Genomic DNA, 21,577 nt, shown 5'->3' on the forward strand with positions numbered 1-21,577 from the left:
CACACCAAGGAGAGAAGGGCTTGTCTCATAATAAGGTGCTGGAATTTCTCAGGGCTAAATCAAGTGCGTCTGGCTGGCGTGGAAGACGCCACCCTGCATTACAGCGAGGAACTGGAGCTTGTTGTACTAAGCACTGTCCTGACACACGATGCTCACTGGTCACCTTCAATGTTGTTGGCTTAAAGACAACCGTGGCGAGAACAGAACCAGTTCTGTGTCAAACTGCGTCCATCACATAAACTGGAGAATAAGGAAACCCCAGCTCACTGGTCACAACCATCTGTTGATTCAGCTTAGCCTTAGTTCTAATGTATAACCTGGGCCATACATAGCATCCTAATGTATAACCTGGGCCATACATAGCATCCTAATATATAACCTGGGCCATACATAACATCCTAATATATAACCTGGGCCATACATAACATCCTAATATATAACCTGGGCCATACATAACATCCTAATGTATAACCTGGGCCATACATAACATCCTAATGTATAACCTGGGCCATACATAACATCCTAATGTATAACCTGGGCCATACATAGCATCCTAATGTATAACCTGGGCCATACATAGCATCCTAATATATAACCTGGGCCATACATAGCATCCTAATATATAACCTGGGCCATACATAACATCCTAATGTATAACCTGGGCCATACATAGCATCCTAATGTATAACCTGGGGCCTAATATATAACCTGGGCCATACATAGCATCCTAATATATAACCTGGGCCATACATAGCATCCTAATGTATAACCTGGGCCATACATAGCATCCTAATGTATAACCTGGGCCATACATAGCATCCTAATATATAACCTGGGCCATACATAGCATCCTAATATATAACCTGGGCATACATATCCTAATATATAACCTGGGCCATACATACATCCTAATATATAACCTGGGCCATACATAGCATCCTAATGTATAATGTATAACCTGGGCCATACATAGCATCCTAATGTATAACCTGGGCCTAATGTATAACCTGGGCATCCTAATATATAACCTGGGCCATACATAGCATCCTAATATATAACCTGGGCCATACATAACCTGGGCCATACATAACATCCTAATGTATAACCTGGGCCATACATAACATCCTAATGTATAACCTGGGCCATACATAACATCCTAATGTATAACCTGGGCCATACATAACATCCTAATGTATAACCTGGGCCATACATAAGCATAACATCCTAATATATAACCTGGGCTAATATATAACCTGGGCCATGCATCCTAATGTATAACCTGGGCCATACATAACATCTAATATATAACCTGGGCCATACATAACATCTAATATATAACCTGGGCCATACATAATCCTAATATATAACCATAGCATCCTAATATATAACCTGGGCCACATGCATCCTAATATATAGCATCCTAATATATAACCTGGGCCATACATAGCATCCTAATATATAACCTGGGCCATACATAACATCCTAATGTATAACCTGGGCCATACATAACATCCTAATATATAACCTGGGCCATACATAACATCCTAATATATAACCTGGGCCATACATAACATCCTAATATATAACCTGGGCCATACATAACATCCTAATATATAACCTGGGCCATACATAACATCCTAATATATAACCTGGGCCTAATATATAACCTGGGCCATGCATAGCATCCTAATATATAACCTGGGCCATACATAGCATCCTAATATATAACCTGGGCCATACATAGCATCCTAATATATAACCTGGGCCATACATAGCATCCTAATATATAACCTGGGCCATACATAACATCCTAATGTATAACCTGGGCCATGCATAACATCCTAATATATAACCTGGGCCATACATAGCATCCTAATATATAACCTGGGCCATACATAACATCCTAATGTATAACCTGGCCCATACATAGCATCCTAATGTATAACCTGGCCCATACATAGCATCCTAATGTATAACCTGGCCCATACATAACATCCTAATGGCCCATTCATAACATTTACATTTTAGTCATTTAACAGACGCTCTTAGTCAGCTCGGGGGTTCGAACCTGCAACCTTTCGGTTACTGGCCCAACACTCTTAACCCTAATAACGTCATAATATATGACCAGGGCCACACAACATACCATCCTCGTGTGTGGTCACTTCTGTCTCCAGACAGACCTCAAAGCCACTGGAGGACGATGATGGACAGTAATCATGGTCTGCCTGTTCTGCCCCATGGGGAGGTTTAATTCCTGGGTATAATCCTTATCTTTAATTTAGTGTGTTTTTATAATCCCTGATGTGTAATTTAGTTTCCTGGATTAGGCTCCCCAGTGTTGATCTAATGATATCACCTCTAACGAGTGCAGAGATCCACAGCTGAACAAATAGTGTGGCTGTATCTCCACATTGCACACGCTCATGATGTAGGCTAGCCTAGCCTTAACTACTGCCCCTGATGAAGTGGGCTAGCCTAGAGTTAACTACTACCCCTGATGAGGTGGGCTAGCCTAGCGTTAACTACTGCCCCTGATGAGGCGGGCTAGCCTAGCGTTAACTACTGCCCCTGATGAGGCGGGCTAGCCTAGCGTTAACTACTGCCCCTGATGAGGCGGGCTAGCCTAGCGTTAACTACTGCCCCTGATGAGGCGGGCTAGCCAAGCGTTAACTACTGCCCCTGATGAGGCGGGCTAGCCTAGCGTTAACTACTGCTCCCAGTCATTTGCACTTGTGATAGCTGATTAAGTGTTAGCGCAGAGGGAAGGGCCTCAGCTCCAGCTGGAGTTCAGTGAGTGGTGGTTCCTTGATTGTATGGAGCTGGGGATATTGATTTCCGTAGTTTTATATACCACTGGGCAGTGTTTCTCAATCCATTCCTGAACGGTCTCATGGTGTGTGCGTTTGTTCTAGCCCAGCGCTAACACAACTGATTTCAACTAGTCACCTAATCACCTACACCTTGATTAGGCCTCATTAAATCAGCTGGGCTAAAACTAAAATGTGCAAGAATGGATATAGAAACAGGTCCTATACCAACCCACATGATCCTCTCTACTCTGTCCGTCTCGGGATAAACACAGCCTCCATATCCTGTGTAGACTGAACGGACGGAGCTGAAAGACACTTAAGGAGCCATCTGGTGCCAAGATGAAATGACATGTCTGTGCTCTCGTTAATGACCCAGTGTCTGGTGTCTCACACGGAGTTAATGTCCCCCCCCCCACACACACACATACACACACACAGAGACGGGCCGTTTTCTCTCAGATCAAATCTAAATCCGCGTAATTACTCTGGACAAAGGGATAGTGAAAGAGCGAGAGAGGGACAGCTTAAAGGAGCGGTAGAAAGAGAGCGAGACCTGTCATTCTATCAATCCAAACAAAAAGCTATCCGCACCTTGTGATGTCACATTTCCACCGCAGGTCAAATTAAAGCTCAGAGCCTCCATTAAAACGACATCTTCTTCTTCTGTGCTTTTGTGAGTTTCTATTATTTGATTTCCTGTGCCATTTCTCCCATCAGACTGGTTTGGCACTTGGCACCTTTCATGTCATTATGTTTAAGTCTGCAGTTATCTTCGTCTTGACCCCCCTTCACCCTCCTCCTCCAGTCCACATACAGAAAATGTCAGCCTGTCAGTTATACTTTGAACAATCCCAGGATCCCAGATGGGTTTGAATAGGTCATTCTACTCACTGCTTAATGTGAGGAGGATTGATACAATTGAAGCCCTGTTTTACTTGAGCAGCACTCAGAGGAGAGTTCTAGAAGGTCAGTTACACAAGCAGTGGTCCTGCAAGTCAGTGTATACAGTAGGCAATAGAGGCTATGACCATGTGGAACTGTTACAGCCATTCTATCATCTACTTTTGCAAGTTCAGACGAGTATAAAGTTTAAACAAAGTTATTTTTGGCATTTATCACATCTCACACATCCACCTAATGCAAAACCACTATACAGTACATACTGAAACCTCTTCTCACCATACAGTACATACTGAAACCTCTTCTCACCATGCAGTACATACTGAAACCTCTTCTCACCATGCAGTACATACTGAAACCTCTTCTCACCATACAGTACACTGAAACCTCTTCTCACCATGCAGTACATACTGAAACCTCTTCTCACCATGCAGTACATACTGAAACCTCTTCTCACCATGCAGTACATACTGAAGCTTCTGATTCTCAAAGAACAAAACGCCGCCCTCCCAAAGCATCCCTTCTAGATCCCAATAGCATTGTTGTGACATGGCAACAGTTTAGTTATTCAAACAGATTCCTGAATCCATTTGTCCAACAAGACTAATGTTGTGCTTAGTTGGCGTGTCACCGGTTATCCACAGCGCTGCAGGTGTATATATGGCTTACAGGCCCCAGGGTCAAGGTCTCCGGCTGCAGACTGAGTTTCTCAAGCGCCATCAACGCAGCTTTTAATAACGGCGCCTGAGACGAGGTGTCAGGACGCCTGTCTCCTTGGAGGATCCTTCAAGGTTAATGCATAAACAAGTTGCGGGCTGTGAGGCATATTGGTTTACAAACAGATGTTTTTCCCGTATGTGTGGGGCCGGGGCATGGCTGGGGAAACTGACGGATGTGGGTCAGGAAGAGGGACACGGTCGATGTGTTAAGAGTGGCTAACAAGTGACCAACTAATCCAGGGTTTAGGTTGTTCAAACAAACCCAGGGATGTTAAGGGGGATATTTGTTGAAGATTTAAGTGACAAAGATGGAGGACCGTAAAAGGGAGGGGAAACGGGAGAATAGAGGATCAGGGATTAAACGGGAGAATAGAGGGTCAGGGATTAAACGGGAGGAAGTGGGCCAGGGATTAAACGGGAGAAAGTGGGCCAGGGATTAAACGGGAGAAAGAGGGTCAGGGATTAAACGGGAGGAAAGAGGGTCAGGGATTAAACGGGAGAAAGAGGGCCAGGGATTAAACGGGAGAAAAGAGGGCCAGGGATTAAACGGGAGGAAAGAGGGTCAGGGATTAAACGGGAGGAAGTGGGCCAGGGATTAAACGGGAGAAAAGAGGGTCAGGGATTAAACAGGGAGGAAAAGAGGGTCAGGGATTAAACGGGAGGAAGTGGGTCAGGGATTAAACGGGGAAAAGAGGGTCAGGGGGAGAAAAGAGGGTCAGGGATTAAACGGGAGAAAGAGGGTCAGGGATTAAACGGGAGAATAGGGTCAGGGAGAAAAGAGGGTCAGTGATTAAACGGGAGAAAAGAGGATCAGGGAGAAAAGAGGATCAGGGAGAAAAGAGGGTCAGGGATTAAACGGGAGAATAGAGGGTCAGGGATTAAACGGGAGAATAGAGGGTCAGGGAGAAAAGAGGGTCAGTGATTAAACGGGAGAATAGAGGGTCAGTGATTAAACAGGAGAAAAGAGGGTCAGTGATTAAACTGGAGAAAGAGGGCCAGGGATTAAACGGGAGAATAGAGGGTCAGGGATTAAACGGGAGGAAGTGGGCCAGGGATTAAACTGGAGAAAAGAGGATCAGGGAGAAAAGAGGGTCAGGGATTAAACGGGAGAAAAGAGGGTCAGTGATTAAACGGGAGAAAAGAGGGTCAGGGATTAAACGGGAGAATAGAGGGTCAGGGATTAAACGGGAGAATAGAGGGCCAGGGATTAAACGGGAAAATAGAGGGTCAGGGAGAAAAGAGGGTCAGGCATGAAACTGGAGAAAGCGGGCCAGGGATTAAACGGGAGAATAGAGGGCCAGGGATTAAACGGGAGAATAGAGGGCCAGGGATTAAACGGGAGAATAGAGGATCAGGGATTAAACGGGAGGAAGTGGGCCAGGGATTAAACGGGAGAAAAGAGGGTCAGGGAGAAAAGAGGGTCAGGGATTAAACGGGAGAATAGAGGGCCAGGGATTAAACGGGAGAAAGAGGGTCAGGGAGAAAAGAGGGCCAGGGATTAAACAGGAGAAAAGAGGGCCAGGGATTAAACGGGAGAATAGAGGGTCAGGGAGAAAAGAGGGCCAGGGATTAAACAGGAGAATAGAGGGCCAGGGATTAAACAGGAGAATAGAGGGCCAGGGATTAAACGGGAGAATAGAGGGCCAGGGCATAAACGGGAGAATAGAGGGCCAGGGATTATCCGGGAAAATAGAGGGCCAGGGATTAAACGGGAGAATAGAGGGTCAGGGAGAAAAGAGGGTCAGGGATTAAACGGGAGAAAAGCGGGTCAGGGAGTAAACGGGAGAAAAGCGGGTCAGGGAGTAAACGGTAAACAGTGTTTGTCATGTTTGCAATAGTGTAGATATTATCCTTTTCACGATGATGATCATGACAGGTATTTGATAGCTTCGCTGCCTTAACAGTCCCTTATGGGTTGTTGGATCCCATAATATGTCCCAATGTGAAAATGCTCTTCAAGAACTTGTCGTCCTGCTGCCTCAGAGTTTTTACGGCTCTAAGGTTTCTGCACCCAGAATGCTGATCTAGCCGATAGGGTTAGCCAGCATCAATTTACAGAGTTCTTTTCTCTGGCTCCATAATACACTCTTTCACTTCACCCTTCTCCAAGCCTCTCCAAACCTGCTCGTACTCCGACCTACTGCGCTTTCCCTCCCTTCACACGCTCTCTCCATCTCTCAACGCAGGTTCCACCTCTCTGCAACCAGGGGCCACCTGGACTGTCTCAATCTCATCCTGGGCCACAGCGTTGACCTCACAGCCACCGATGCCACCGGTGAGAGAAAGACAGATGAAGTTCATGGTTATACATTTACATGTTAGTCATTTAGCAGACACTCTTATCCAGAGAGACTTACATGTTAGTCATTTAGCAGACACTCTTATCCAGAGAGACTTACATGTTAGTCATTTAGCAGACGCTCTTATCCAGAGAGACTTACATGTTAGTCATTTAGCAGACGCTCTTATCCAGAGAGACTTACATGTTAGTCATTTAGCAGACACTCTTATCCAGAGAGACTTACATGTTAGTCATTTAGCAGACACTCTTATCCAGAGAGACTTACATGTTAGTCATTTAGCAGACGCTCTTATCCAGAGAGACTTACATGTTAGTCATTTAGCAGACGCTCTTATCCAGAGACTTACATGTTAGTCATTTAGCAGACACTCTTATCCAGAGAGACTTACATGTTAGTCATTTAGACTCTTATCAGACATACATGTTAGTCATTTAGCAGACACTCTTATCCAGAGAGACTTACATGTTAGTCATTTAGCAGATGCTCTTATCCAGAGAGACATACATGTTAGTCATTTAGCAGATAGCTCTTATCCAGAGAGACTACATGTTAGTCATGATACATGTTTCATTTAGCAGACACTCTTATCCAGAGAGACATACATGTTAGTCATTTAGCAGATGCTCTTATCCAGAGAGACTTACATGTTAGTCATTTAGCAGACACTCTCCAGAGAGACATGTTAGTCATTTAGCAGACGCTCTTATCCAGAGAGACTTACATGTTAGTCATTTAGCAGATGCTCTTATCCAGAGAGACTTACATGTTAGTCATTTGACACTCTTATCCAGAGAGACTTACATGTTAGTCATTTAGCAGACTCTCTTATCCAGAGACTCACATGTTAGTCATTTAGCAGACGCTCTTATCCAGAGAGACTTACATGTTAGTCATTTAGCAGACGCTCTTATCCAGAGACTCACATGTTAGTCATTTAGCAGACGCTCTTATCCAGAGACTCACATGTTAGTCATTTAGCAAAAGCTCTTATCAAGAGAGACTCACATGTTAGTCATTTAGCAGACGCTCTTATCCAGAGAGACTCACATGTTAGTCATTTAGCAGACTCTCTTATCCAGAGACTCACATGTTAGTCATTTAGCAGATGCTCTTATCCAGAGAGACTTACATGTTAGTCATTTAGCAGACTCTCTTATCCAGAGACTCACATGTTAGTCATTTAGCAGATGCTCTTATCCAGAGAGACTCACATGTTAGTCATTTAGCAGACTCTCTTATCCAGAGACTCACATGTTAGTCATTTAGCAGATGCTCTTATCCAGAGAGACATACATGTTAGTCATTTAGCAGATGCTCTTATCCAGAGAGACATACATGTTAGTCATTTAGCAGATGCTCTTATCCAGAGAGACATACATGTTAGTCATTTAGCAGATGCTCTTATCCAGAGAGACATACATGTTAGTCATTTAGCAGACAGCTCTTATCCAGAGAGACATACATGTTAGTCATTTAGCAGATGCTCTTATCCAGAGACTTACAGTCATTTGTTAGCTCTTATCCAGAGAGACTTACATGTTAGCAGACGCTCTTATCCAGAGAGACTTACATGTTAGTCATTTAGCAGACACTCTTATCCAGAGAGACTTACATGTTAGTCATTTAGCAGACACTCTTATCCAGAGAGACTTACATGTTAGTCATTTAGCAGACACTCTTATCCAGAGAGACTTACATGTTAGTCATTTAGCAGACGCTCTTATCCAGAGAGACTTACATGTTAGTCATTTAGCAGACGCTCTTATCCAGAGAGACTTACATGTTAGTCATTTAGCAGACGCTCTTATCCAGAGAGACTTACATGTTAGTCATTTAGCAGACACTCTTATCCAGAGAGACTTACATGTTAGTCATTTAGCAGACGCTCTTATCCAGAGACTTACATGTTAGTCATTTAGTTTAAATAAAGATGCTCTTATCCAGAGAGACTTACATGTTAGTCATAGCAGACGCTCTTTCCAGAGACTCACATGTTAGTCATTTAGCAGACGCTCTTATCCAGAGAGACTTACATGTTAGTCATTTAGCAGATGCTCTTATCCAGAGAGACTCCAGAGACTACATGTTAGTCATTTAGCAGATGCTCTTATCCAGAGAGACTTACATGTTAGTCATTTAGCAGACACTCTTATCCAGAGAGACTTACATGTTAGTCATTTAGCAGACTCTTATCCAGAGACTTACATGTTAGTCATTTAGCAGACACTCTTATCCAGAGAGACTTACATGTTAGTCATTTAGCAGATGCTCTTATCCAGAGAGACTTACATGTTAGTCCAGACACTCTTATCCAGAGAGACTTACATGTTAGTCATTTAGCAGACGCTCTTATCCAGAGAGACTTACATGTTAGTCATTTAGCAGATACTCTTATCCAGAGAGACTTACATGTTAGTCATTTAGCAGACACTCTTATCCAGAGAGACTTACATGTTAGTCATTTAGCAGATGCTCTTATCCAGAGAGACTTACAGTAGTGAGTGAATACATTTTTGTACTGGTCCCCCATAACCCTGGCATTGCAAGCACCTATGCATGGTGCGCTACAGAACAGTCCATAGGATAGCGTTTCCACCAAGCCCATCTTTGGTGAAATCTTTCTAAGGGTGTCGATTTAAGACAGCCTCTTCCAGAACACAAATATACTGAACAAAAATATAAAGGCAACAATTTCATTGATTTTACTGAGTTACAGTTCATATGAGGAAATCAGTCAATTTAAATAAATAAATTAGGCTCTAATCTATGGATTTCACTTGACTGTTAGTGACAGATATCTGACAATAGAATGGGCCTCAGGATCTCATCATGGTATTTTTGTCCTTTCAAATTGCCATCGATACAATGCAATTGTGTTCATTGTCTGTAGTTTAATGCCTGTCCATACCATAACCCCACTGCCATCATGGGGCACTCTGTTCACAATGTTGATATAAGCAAACCGCTGGCCCACACAATGCCATACACGTGGTCTGCGGTTGTGAGGCCGGTTGGACATACTGCATATTTATCTAAAACGATGTCAATTATCTGGCAACTGTTCTGGTGGACATTCCTGCAGTCAGCATGCTAATTGTACACTCCCTCAAAACATGAGACATCTGTGGCATTGTGTGACACAACTGCACATGTTAGTGGCCCTTTATTGTCCCCAGCACAAGGTACACCTGTGTAATGATCATGCTGTTTAATCAGCTTCTTGATATGCCACATCTGCCAGGTGGCTGGATTATCTTGGCAAAGGAGAAATGATCACTAAGAGGGATGTAAACAGATTTGTGCAAATCATTTGAGAGAAATAAGATTTTTGTGCGTATGGAACATTTCTGGGATGTTTTATTTCAGCTCATGAAACATGGGACCAACACATGACATGTTGCGTTTATATTTTAGTTCAGTGTAGATTATGGAAGATATTGATTTTGTGTATTTCTGATCTCCTGAGTTGTTTTCTTGCAGGTAAAAACGCCCTTCATCTAGCTTCCAGAAATGGCCAGTCGCTTTGTGTGCAGAAGCTATTGCAGGTACAGTCACTTAAAACAACGGCCTCCATTCACATTAACTTACCTGTGTTATCTGTGCATCATGAAACGGATATCTGACCGAAATGTGCCGCAACGTACTTTTGGGGCTTAGTTGCCAGGTGTCAGGGGTGGTTTCAGATTAAATAATTAATTTTAAGCACCAACTGTCAGAGCAGCTCACAGATTACTGCACCTGTACATAGCCCACCTATTATTTAGCCCAAACAACTACCTCTTTCCCTACTGTATTTAATTTATTTATTTATTTTGCTCCTTTGCACCCCATTATTTTTATTTCTACTATGCACATTCTTCCATTGCAAAACTACCATTCCAGTGTTTTACTTGCTATATTGTATTTACTTTGCCACCATGGCCTTTTTTTGCCTTTACCTCCCTTCTCACCTCATTTGCTCACATCGTATATAGACTTGTTTATACTGTATTATTGACTGTATGTTTGTTTTACTCCATGTGTAACTCTGTGTCGTTGTATGTGTCGAACTGCTTTGCTTTATCTTGGCCAGGTCACAATTGTAAATGAGAACTTGTTCTCAACTAGCCTACCTGGTTAAATAAAGGTGTTCTCAACTAGCCTACCTGGTTAAATAAAGGTGTTCTCAACTAGCCTACCTGGTTAAATAAAGGTGTTCTCAACTAGCCTACCTGGTTAAATAAAGGTGTTCTCAACTAGCCTACCTGGTTAAATAAAGGTGTTCTCAACTAGCCTACCTGGTTAAATAAAGGTGTTCTCAACTAGCCTACCTGGTTAAATAAAGGTGTTCTCAACTAGCCTACCTGGTTAAATAAAGGTGTTCTCAACTAGCCTACCTGCTTAAATAAAGGTGGAATAAATAAATAAAAAATATAGTCCGGGACTAAAATACCAAAATTACCAAAAGTATGTGGACACCCTTTCAAACAAATGAGTGGATTCAGCTATTTCGGCCACACCGTTGCTGACAGGTGTATAAAATAGAGTGCGTAGTCATGCAATCTCCATAGACAAACATTGGCAATAAAGTTTCCCGTATTCGAAGAGCTCTTTGAGCTGTTTGAATTTCATCGTGGTTTCGTCATAGGATGCCACCTTTCCACAAGTTAGTTTATCATATTTCTGCTTTGCTAGAGCTGCCTTGGTCAACTGTAACTGCTGTTATTGTGAAGTGGAAAAATCTAAGATCAACAACAGCTCAGCTGCGAAGTGGTAGGCAACACAAGCTCACAGAAGGACTGTCGAGTGCTGAAGCACACATCGCCTAAAAATCACCTGTCCTCGGACTCCCTACCAAGTTCCAAGCTGCCTCTGGAAGCAATGTCGGCACAATAACTGTTTTTCGGGAACTTCATGAAATGGGTTTCCATGGCCGAGCAGCCGCACACAAGCCTAAGATCACCACGCGCAATGCCAAGCGTCAGCTGGGGTGGTGTAAAGCTCGCCGCCATTGGACTCTGGAGCAGTGGAAACACGTTCTCTGGAGTGATGAATCACGCTTCACCATCTGTCAGTCCGGCGGACATAATCTAGGTTTGGTGGATGCCAAGAGAGAACGCTACCTGCCTGAATGCATAGTGACAACTGGTGGAGAGGGTGGAGGATAAATAATGTTCTGGGACTGTTATTCATGGTTTGGGCTAGTCCCCTTAGTTCCAGTGAAGGGAAATCTTAACGCTACAGCATACAAAGACATTCTAGATAACTCTGTGCTTCCAACTCTGTGCTTCCAACTTTGTGGCAACATTTTGGGAAGTTTCAGCATGATAATGCCCCTGTGTACAAGTAAGGTCCATACAGAAATGTTTACTCGATCGGTGTGGAATAACTTTACTGGCCTGCACAGAGCCCTGACCTCAACCCCATCAAACACCTTTGGGATGAATTGGAATGCTGACTGTGAGCCAGTCCTAATCGCCCAAAATCTGTGCCCGACCTCACTAATGCTATTGTGGCTGAATGGAACCGATGCCCACAGCAATGTTCCAACATCTAGTGGAAAGCCTTCCCAGAAGAGTGGAGGCTGTTAGCGCAGCAAAACACCATATTAATGCCCATGATTTTGGAATGAGATGTTTGATGAGCAGGTGTCCACATACTTTTGGCCATGTGGTGAACTGTCCATGTCTTGGAAACCGGTCCATAATGTTCAAGGTGCATTACCAATACTTCACTCTCAGTTCTTTGAGGAATAACATTTTGTTGGTTTTACTCGCCAGACATCAGCTGCAGTGATATTGAAACATGTTTGAAATATATTTGATCTGTTTACAGTGACTAAATTGTGCGATTGTAGGCTGAATGGTTGTTGAAGAACGCTGTTTTTGTTTGGCATAGCCCCTGATATGGCAACAGTAGCCCCTGATAGGGCAACAGTAGCAGTCTGTTGAGTTGCTATTAATTTATGTGTTTACAATAAGGCCCCGTGTTCAAACAAGCCACCGGTCACATTAAGTGCCGCCCCCCCTGAAAGGAATGGCAGCTTACCAGCGAGGGTGTTGGTCGTGTTGACAAGGCTGCCCTCTCGCAAACCATGCCGTCATCGCGCTTGACATAGCAACCCAACTCCCGGGCCGAGGGGAAAATCCTACTTGCCCCCCGACCCCCACTAGAGGTGTAGAATTCCATGCCCCCAACCCCTCCCGTAGCTGTTATCTGACCTGGCTACTCGTTTTGGGACCTTGTTGCTAGAGAGAGCAGGGTTTTTCTAGTGGGCCCTGAGAAGGCCTGAGCTAGGAGACCTTAAAGGCCTGCTGTTGGCATTGAGCCTTAAACAGCTCTCTTGGCTGTCAATGCTACAGCATTATTATCAGCCTCTGTCTGACTGACTGTCTCTGTCTGTGTGAGATGATATCACAGTGAACACTATGTTGATAGCCTTACGTGACCCTGCTGCAGAGACCCATCCAATTGGAGATGCAGATGCCAGGAAGATTCTGTCACTTTGATGCCATCCTCAAAGTCGGGACTCGGACGGGATTGAAACGACTCGTTGTATAGCAAAGCTATACCAAAACATTTCTCCCCTGAATGTTGCCATCCTGTTGTATATTAATAGACCTAATGGATTGCTCCCACAGAGTGTTCTTTTGAGAGATGCAAGCAGAAATGTAAGAAGAGTTTTGTCAGGGTGAGTGGCTCAGGTTTTTAAGAGGCGTATTACATTTGAGGATTATTTGTGTGGTTTTGCAGCACAACTGTCCTGTGGGGAATGTGGACTTGCAGGGAAGGACCGCTCTACACGACGCTGGTGAGAAACCGTTTGGATCCTCCTCTCCTCTGTCATTACAGTAGATGCCTTTTACTTCTCTACTTTCTCTAATCTGGTGTAATGAGCTGCCCAAGAGATCCTAATGAACACTGGCTGACAGATGTACACACCAGAGTCGGTACATAGATGTGCTTCGAATTGACGATTGATGACCCAATGCAGTATTACACAGTATTACACATTCACTTCACATACTATTATGACAGATTCTTGATAGATTGATAGGTTCCTGATAGATTGATAGGAATATGATAGATTGATAGAATGATAGGAACATGGTAGAATGATAGGAACATAATGGAATGATGGGAACATGGTGGAATGATGGGAACATGGTGGAATGATGGGAACATGGTGGAATGATGGGAACATGGTGGAATGATGGGAACATGGTGGAATGATGGGAACATGGTGGAATGATGGGAACATGGTGGAATGATAGGAGCATGATGGAATGATAGGAGCATGATGGAATGATAGGAGCATGATGGAATGATAGGAGCATGATGGAATGATAGGAACATGATGGAATGATAGGAACATGCTGGAATGATGGGAACATGGTGGAATGATAGGAACATGATGGAATGATAGGAACATGGTGGAATGATAGGAACATGGTGGAATGATAGGAACATGGTGGAATGATAGGAACATGGTGGAATGATAGGAACATGATAGGAAAATGATATTTTGATAGGAAAATGATAGAATGATAGTATCCTGATAGAACGATAGGAACATGATGGAATGATAGGAGCATGATAGGATTCTGATATATTGATAGGAAAATGATAGAATGATAGGAACATTGTAGAATGATAGGAACATGATGGAATGATAGGAACATGATGGAATGATAGGACCATGATAGGATTCTGATATATTGATAGGAACATGATAGAATGATAGGAACATTGTAGAATGATAGGAACATTGATAGAATGATAGGAACATGATGGAGTGATATCATCCTGATAGATTGATAGGAACATGATAGAATGATATAATCCCGATAGGTTGATAGGAACATGATGGAATGATATCATCCTGATAGATTGATAGGATCTTGATAGGTTGATAGGAACTGATAGATTGATAGGATCTGATAGGTTGATAGGAACCTGATGGGATCATGATGATGCAGATTAACCTGATCGGATGGTCATGGATTGTAAATAAATAAAACAGTATGGGGATGATATGTTGATAGGAACACGGTAGATTGATAGGACCATGATAGGACCATGATAGGTTCATGATAGATTGATAGGAGCATGGTAGATTGATAGGAACACGATAGGTTTCTGATAGATTGATAGGTTCCTGATAGATTGATAGGAGCATGGTAGATTGATAGGAACATGATAGGTTTCTGATAGATTGATAGGAGCATGGTAGATTGATAGGAATATGATAGGTTTCTGATAGATTGGTAGGAGCATGGTAGATTGATAGGAACATGATAGGAGCATGGTAGATTGATAGGAACATGATAGGTTCCTGATAGATTGATAGGAGCATGGTAGATTGATAGGAACATGATAGGTTCCTGATAGATTGATAGGAGCATGGTAGATTGATAGGAACATGATAGGTTCCTGATAGATTGATAGGAGCATGGTAGATTGATAGGAGCATGGTAGATTGATAGGAGCATGATAGGTTCCTGGTAGATTGATAGGAACATGATATGTTCCTGATAGATTGATAGGAGCATGGTAGATTGATAGGAACACGATAGATTAACACGTCTGCTCTTCAGTAATATGATCAGATTTTCTTGAATGTTCTCCACTTCCGATGCTTGAAGAGATTATTTACTCTGATAGAAGTGACCTGTCAATACTACAGGAGCTCAATATGAGCTGAGCAAAGTCATTTAAGGCAAATATGAACACCAACACCCCATTCTGTCTCTTTGTAGTGCTGTACAACAACAACCTCCAGTACATTGGAATCACATATAGATTCACCTGTTGCACACATGTTTATCCTTACCGTACCTCTGCATGCGAGATGTAAACGTGCCAGGGTGAATGCCTGCTGCACAGGATTCATTTCTCATTACTATACCTGTCCCGTACTGAGCTCTGTGCTCATTACTATACCTGTCCCGTACTGAGCTCTGTGCTCATTACTATACCAGTCCCGTACTGAGCTCTGTGTTCATTACTATACCTGTCCCGTACTGAGCTCTGTGTTCATTACTATACCAGTCCCGTACTGAGCTCTGTGCTCATCACTATACCAGTCCCGTACTGAGCTCTGTGCTCATTACTATACCAGTCCCGTACTGAGCTCTGTGTTCATTACTATACCAGTCCCGTACTGAGCTCTGTGTTCATTACTATACCAGTCCCGTACTGAGCTCTGTGCTCATTACTATACCAGTCCCGTACTGAGCTCTGTGCTCATTACTATACCAGTCCCGTACTGAGCTCTGTGCTCATTACTATACCAGTCCCGTACTGAGCTCTGTGTTCATCATTTTAATGGCAAGAACCTGGAATGATGAAGGCACTGCTGTCCGTTTGCTTGATGACGTGAAATAATGGTTTATTTGTGTGTCCAAGTGATGGCAGGCTGCTCTTCTAGCGTCAAACTACTGTGTGACAGCGGGGCCTCTGTAAACGCAAGTGATTTTGTGAGTATTGTTGTCCAATTCATTCACACCTATGCTGCTCTACATTTATCCTTAACGGACTACTGTAGTAATGAGATAATCATCACAGCCGTGAATCACTAGCTCTGTTCTCTGTCTGTCTGTGTGTGTGTGTGTACTGCAGGATGGGCGGACTCCTCTGGTGCTGGCTACCCAGATGTGCCATCCACACATCTGCCGGCTGCTGTTGGAGCGAGGGGCCGACATCGCCATCCGTGACAAACAGAACAAGTAAGCTGGTCCACCCAGGGTCCACAAAGCATCACAGCTAGCTACTAAATGAAATGTATTCAAAGCTTCACTTGTTATTCACGTACAGTGTGTATTGATGGGGTTCACTTACAGTGTGTATTGATGGGGTTCACTTACAGTGTGTATTGATGGGGTTCACTTACAGTGTGTATTGATGGGGTTCACTTACAGTGTGTATTGATGGGGTTCAGTTACAGTGTATTGATGGGGTTCACTTAGTGTGTATTGATGGGGTTCAGTTAGTGTGTATTGATGGGGTTCAGTTAGTGTGTGTATTGATGGGGTTCAGTTACAGTGTGTATTGATGGGGTTCACTTACAGTGTGTATTGATGGGGTTCACTTACAGTGTGTATTGATGGGGTTCACTTACAGTATGTATTGATGGGGTTCACTTACAGTGTGTATTGATGGGGTTCAGTGTGTGTATTACAGTGTGTATTGATGGGGTTCACAGTGTGTATTGAGTGTGTATTGATGGGGTTCACTTACAGTGTGTATTGATGGGGTTCACAGTGTGTATTGATGGGGTTCACTTACAGTGTGTATTGATGGGGTTCACTTACAGTGTGTATTGATGGGGTTCACTTACAGTGTGTATTGATGGGGTTCACTTACAGTGTGTATTGATGGGGTTCACTTACAGTGTGTATTGATGGGGTTCACTTACAGTGTGTATTGATGGGGTTCACTTACAGTGTGTATTGATGGGGTTCACTTACAGTGTGTATTGATGGGGTTCACTTACAGTGTGTATTGATGGGGTTCACTTACAGTGTGTATTGATGGGGTTCACTTACAGTGTGTATTGATGGGGTTCACTTACAGTGTGTATTGATGGGGTTCACTTACAGTGTGTATTGATGGGGTTCACTTACAGTGTGTATTGATGGGGTTCACTTACAGTATGTATTGATGGGGTTCACTTACAGTGTGTATTGATGTATTGATGGGGTTCACTTACAGTGTGTATTGATGGGGTTCACTTAGTGTGTATTGTGGGGTGTATTGATGGGGTTCACTTACAGTGTGTATTGATGGGGTTCACTTACATGGGGTGTGTATTGATGGGGTTCACTTACAGTGTGTATTGATGGGGTTCACTTACAGTGTGTATTGATGGGGTTCACTTAGTGTGTAGTGTGTATTGATGGGGTTCAGTTACAGTGTGTATTGATGGGGTTCAGTTAGTGTGTATTGATGGGGTTCATTGAGTGTGTATTGATGGGGTTCAGTTAGTGTGTATTGATGGGGTTCAGTTAGTGTGTATTGATGGGGTTCAGTTAGTGTGTGTATTGATGGGGTTCAGTTAGTGTGTGTATTGATGGGGTTCAGTTACAGTGTGTATTGATGGGGTTCAGTTAGTGTGTATTGATGGGGTTCAGTTAGTGTGTATTGATGGGGTTCTTAGTGTTATTGATGGGGTAGTGTATTGATGGGGTTCAGTGTTATTGATGGGGTGTGTATTGATGGGGTTCAGTTAGTGTGTGTATTGATGGGGTTCAGTTATTGATGGGGTAGTGTGTATTGATGGGGTTCAGTTAGTGTGTATTGATGGGGTTGTGTGTATTGATGGGGTTCAGTTAGTGTGTGTATTGATGGGGTTCATGGGGTTAGTGTGTGTATTGATGGGGTTCAGTTACAGTGTGTATTGATGGGGTTCACTTACAGTGTGTATTGATGGGGTTCACTTACAGTGTGTATTGATGGGGTTCACTTACAGTGTGTATTGATGGGGTTCACTTAGTGTTCATTGATGGGGTTCACTTAGTGTTCATTGATGGGGTTCACTTAGTGTGTATTGATGGGGTTCACTTAGTGTGTATTGATGGGGTTCACTTAGTGTGTATTGATGGGGTTCACTTAGTGTGTATTGATGGGTTCACTTAGTGTGTATTGATGGGGTTCAGTTACAGTGTGTGTGTATTGATGGGGTTCAGTTGATGGGGTTCAGTGTGTATTGATGGGGTTCAGTGTGTATTACAGTGTGTATTGATGGGGTTCACTTACAGTGTGTATTGTGTATTGATGGGGTTCACTTACAGTGTGTATTGATGGGGTTCACTTACAGTGTGTATTGATGGGGTTCAGTGTGTATTGATGGGGTTCAGTGTGTATTGATGGGGTTCACTTACAGTGTGTATTGATGGGGTTCACTTACAGTGTGTATTGATGGGGTTCACTTACAGTGTGTATTGATGGGGTTCACTTAGTGTGTATTGATGGGGTTCACTTGTATGTATTGATGGGGTTCACTTACAGTGTGTATTGATGGGGTTCACTTACAGTGTGTATTGATGGGGTTCACTTACAGTGTGTATTGATGGGGTTCAGTGTGTATTGATGGGGTTCACTTACAGTGTGTATTGATGGGGTTCAGTTACAGTGTGTATTGATGGGGTTCACTTAGTGTATACAGTGTATTGATGGGGTTCACTTAGTGTGTATTGATGGGGTTCAGATGGGGTTCAGTTAGTGTGTATTGATGGGGTGTGTATTGATGGGGTTCACTAGTGTAGTGTGTATTGATGGGGTTCAGTGTGTATTGATGGGGTTCACAGTGTGTATTGATGGGGTTCATGGGGTTCACAGTGTGTATTGATGGGGTTGAGTGTGTATTGATGGGGTTCACTTACAGTGTGTATTGATGGGGTTCAGTTACAGTGTGTATTGATGGGGTTCACTTACAGTGTGTATTGATGGGGTTCACTTACAGTGTGTATTGATGGGGTTCAGTGTGTATTGATGGGGTTCACTTACAGTGTGTATTGATGGGGTTTCACAGTGTGTATTGTGTGTATTGATGGGGTTCACAGTGTGTATTGATGGGGTTCACTTAGTGTGTATTGATGGGGTTCACTTACAGTGTGTATTGATGGGGTTCACTTACAGTGTGTATTGATGGGGTTCACTTACAGTGTGTATTGATGGGGTTCACTTACAGTGTGTATTGATGGGGTTCAGTTACAGTGTGTATTGATGGGGTTGAGTGTGTATTGGGGTTCACTTACAGTGTGTATTGATGGGGTTCACTTACAGTGTGTATTGATGGGGTTCAGTGTGTATTGATGGGGTTACAGTGTGTATTGATGGGGTTCACTTAGTGTGTATTGATGGGGTTCACTTAGTGTGTATTGATGGGGTTCAGTGTGTATTGATGGGGTTCAGTTGTGTGTGTATTGATGGGGTTCAGTTACAGTGTGTATTGATGGGGTTCAGTTACAGTGTGTATTGATGGGGTTCAGTGTGTATTGATGGGGTGTGTATTGATGGGGTTCACTTACAGTGTGTATTGATGGGGTTCACTTACAGTGTGTATTGATGGGGGTTCAGTGTGTATTGATGGGGTTCACTTGTGTGTATTGATGGGGTTCACTTAGTGTGTATTGATGGGGTTCACTTAGTGTGTATTGATGGGGTTCACTTAGTGTGTATTGATGGGGTTCACTTACAGTGTATTGATGGGGTTCATACAGTGTGTATTGATGGGGTTCACTTAGTGTGTATTGATGGGGTTCACTTAGTGTGTATTGATGGGGGTTAGTGTGTATTGATGGGGTTCAGTTACAGTGTGTATTGATGGGGGTTCAGTGTGTATTGATGGGGTTACAGTGTGTATTGATGGGGTTCAGTTACAGTGTGTATTGATGGGGTATTGTATTGATGGGGTTCAGTTACAGTGTGTATTGATGGGGTTCAGTTACAGTGTGTATTGATGGGGCAGTGTGTATTGATGGGGTTCAGTGTGTATTGATGGGGTTCACTTACATGTAGTGTATTGTGTGTATTGATGGGGTTCAGTTACAGTGTGTATTGATGGGGTTCACTTACAGTGTGTATTGATGGGGTTTCACAGTGTGTATTGATGGGGTTCACTTGTGTATTGATGGGGTTCACTTAGTGTGTATTGATGGGGTTCACTTAGTGTGTATTGATGGGGTTCAGTTACAGTGTGTATTGATGGGGTTCAGTTACAGTGTGTATTGATGGGGTTCACAGTGTGTATTGATGGGGTTCAGTTACAGTGTGTATTGATGGGGTTCATGGGGTTCACAGTGTGTATTGATGGGGTTCACTTACAGTGTGTATTGATGGGGTTATTGTATTGGGGTTCACTTAGTGTGTATTGTGGGGTTCAGTTGTATTGATGGGGTTCAGTTACAGTGTGTATTGATGGGGTTCACTTACAGTGTGTATTGATGGGGTTCACTTACAGTGTGTATTGATGGGGTTCAGTTACAGTGTGTATTGATGGGGTTCAGTTACAGTGTGTATTGATGGGGTTCAGTTACAGTGTGTATTGATGGGGTTCACTTACAGTGTGTATTGATGGGGTTCACTTACAGTGTGTATTGATGGGGTTCACTTACAGTGTGTATTGATGGGGTTCACTTACAGTGTGTATTGATGGGGTTCACTTACAGTGTGTATTGATGGGGTTCACTTAGTGTGTATTGATGGGGTTCACTTAGTGTGTATTGATGGGGTTCAGTTACAGTGTGTATTGATGGGGTTCAGTGTTAGTGTGTATTGATGGGGTTCAGTTACAGTGTGTATTGATGGGGTTCAGTTACAGTGTGTATTGATGGGGTTCACAGTGTGTATTACAGTGTGTATTGATGGGGTTCACTTACAGTGTGTTAGTGTGTATTGATGGGGGTTGTATTGATGGGGTTCACAGTGTGTATTGATGGGGTTCAGTTACAGTGTGTATTGATGGGGTTCATTGATGGGGTTCACAGTGTGTATTGATGGGGTTCACAGTGTGTATTGATGGGGTTCACTTAGTGTGTATTGATGGGGTTCACTTACAGTGTGTATTGATGGGGTTCACAGTGTGTATTGATGGGGTTCACTTACAGTGTGTATTGATGGGGTTCACTTACAGTGTGTATTGATGGGGTTCACTTGTATTGATGGGGTTCAGTAGTGTGTATTGATGGGGTTTACAGTGTGTATTGATGGGGTTCAGTTACAGTGTGTATTGATGGGGTTCAGTTAGTGTGTATTGATGGGGTTCACTTACAGTGTGTATTGATGGGGTTCACTTACAGTGTGTATTGATGGGGTTCAGTTACAGTGTGTATTGATGGGGTTCACTTACAGTGTGTATTGA

General features: G+C 43.1%; 1 protein-coding gene across 1 annotated transcript in view; it reads left to right on the forward strand.

The window, feature by feature from the left end:
• The window catches only part of uacab (uveal autoantigen with coiled-coil domains and ankyrin repeats b), a 78,800-nt gene that overhangs the window by 39,286 nt on the left and 17,937 nt on the right, over positions 1-21,577 (forward strand). Inside the window, 5 exon segments of the mRNA XM_042317867.1 lie at positions 6,619-6,707; positions 10,216-10,280; positions 13,468-13,525; positions 16,123-16,193; positions 16,336-16,442. Coding sequence (XP_042173801.1) covers positions 6,619-6,707; positions 10,216-10,280; positions 13,468-13,525; positions 16,123-16,193; positions 16,336-16,442 — 390 coding nt within the window.

This window comes from Oncorhynchus tshawytscha, unplaced genomic scaffold (genome assembly GCF_018296145.1).
Source record: "Oncorhynchus tshawytscha isolate Ot180627B unplaced genomic scaffold, Otsh_v2.0 Un_scaffold_7322_pilon_pilon, whole genome shotgun sequence".
In the NCBI taxonomy this organism is placed as follows: Eukaryota; Metazoa; Chordata; class Actinopteri; order Salmoniformes; family Salmonidae; genus Oncorhynchus; species Oncorhynchus tshawytscha.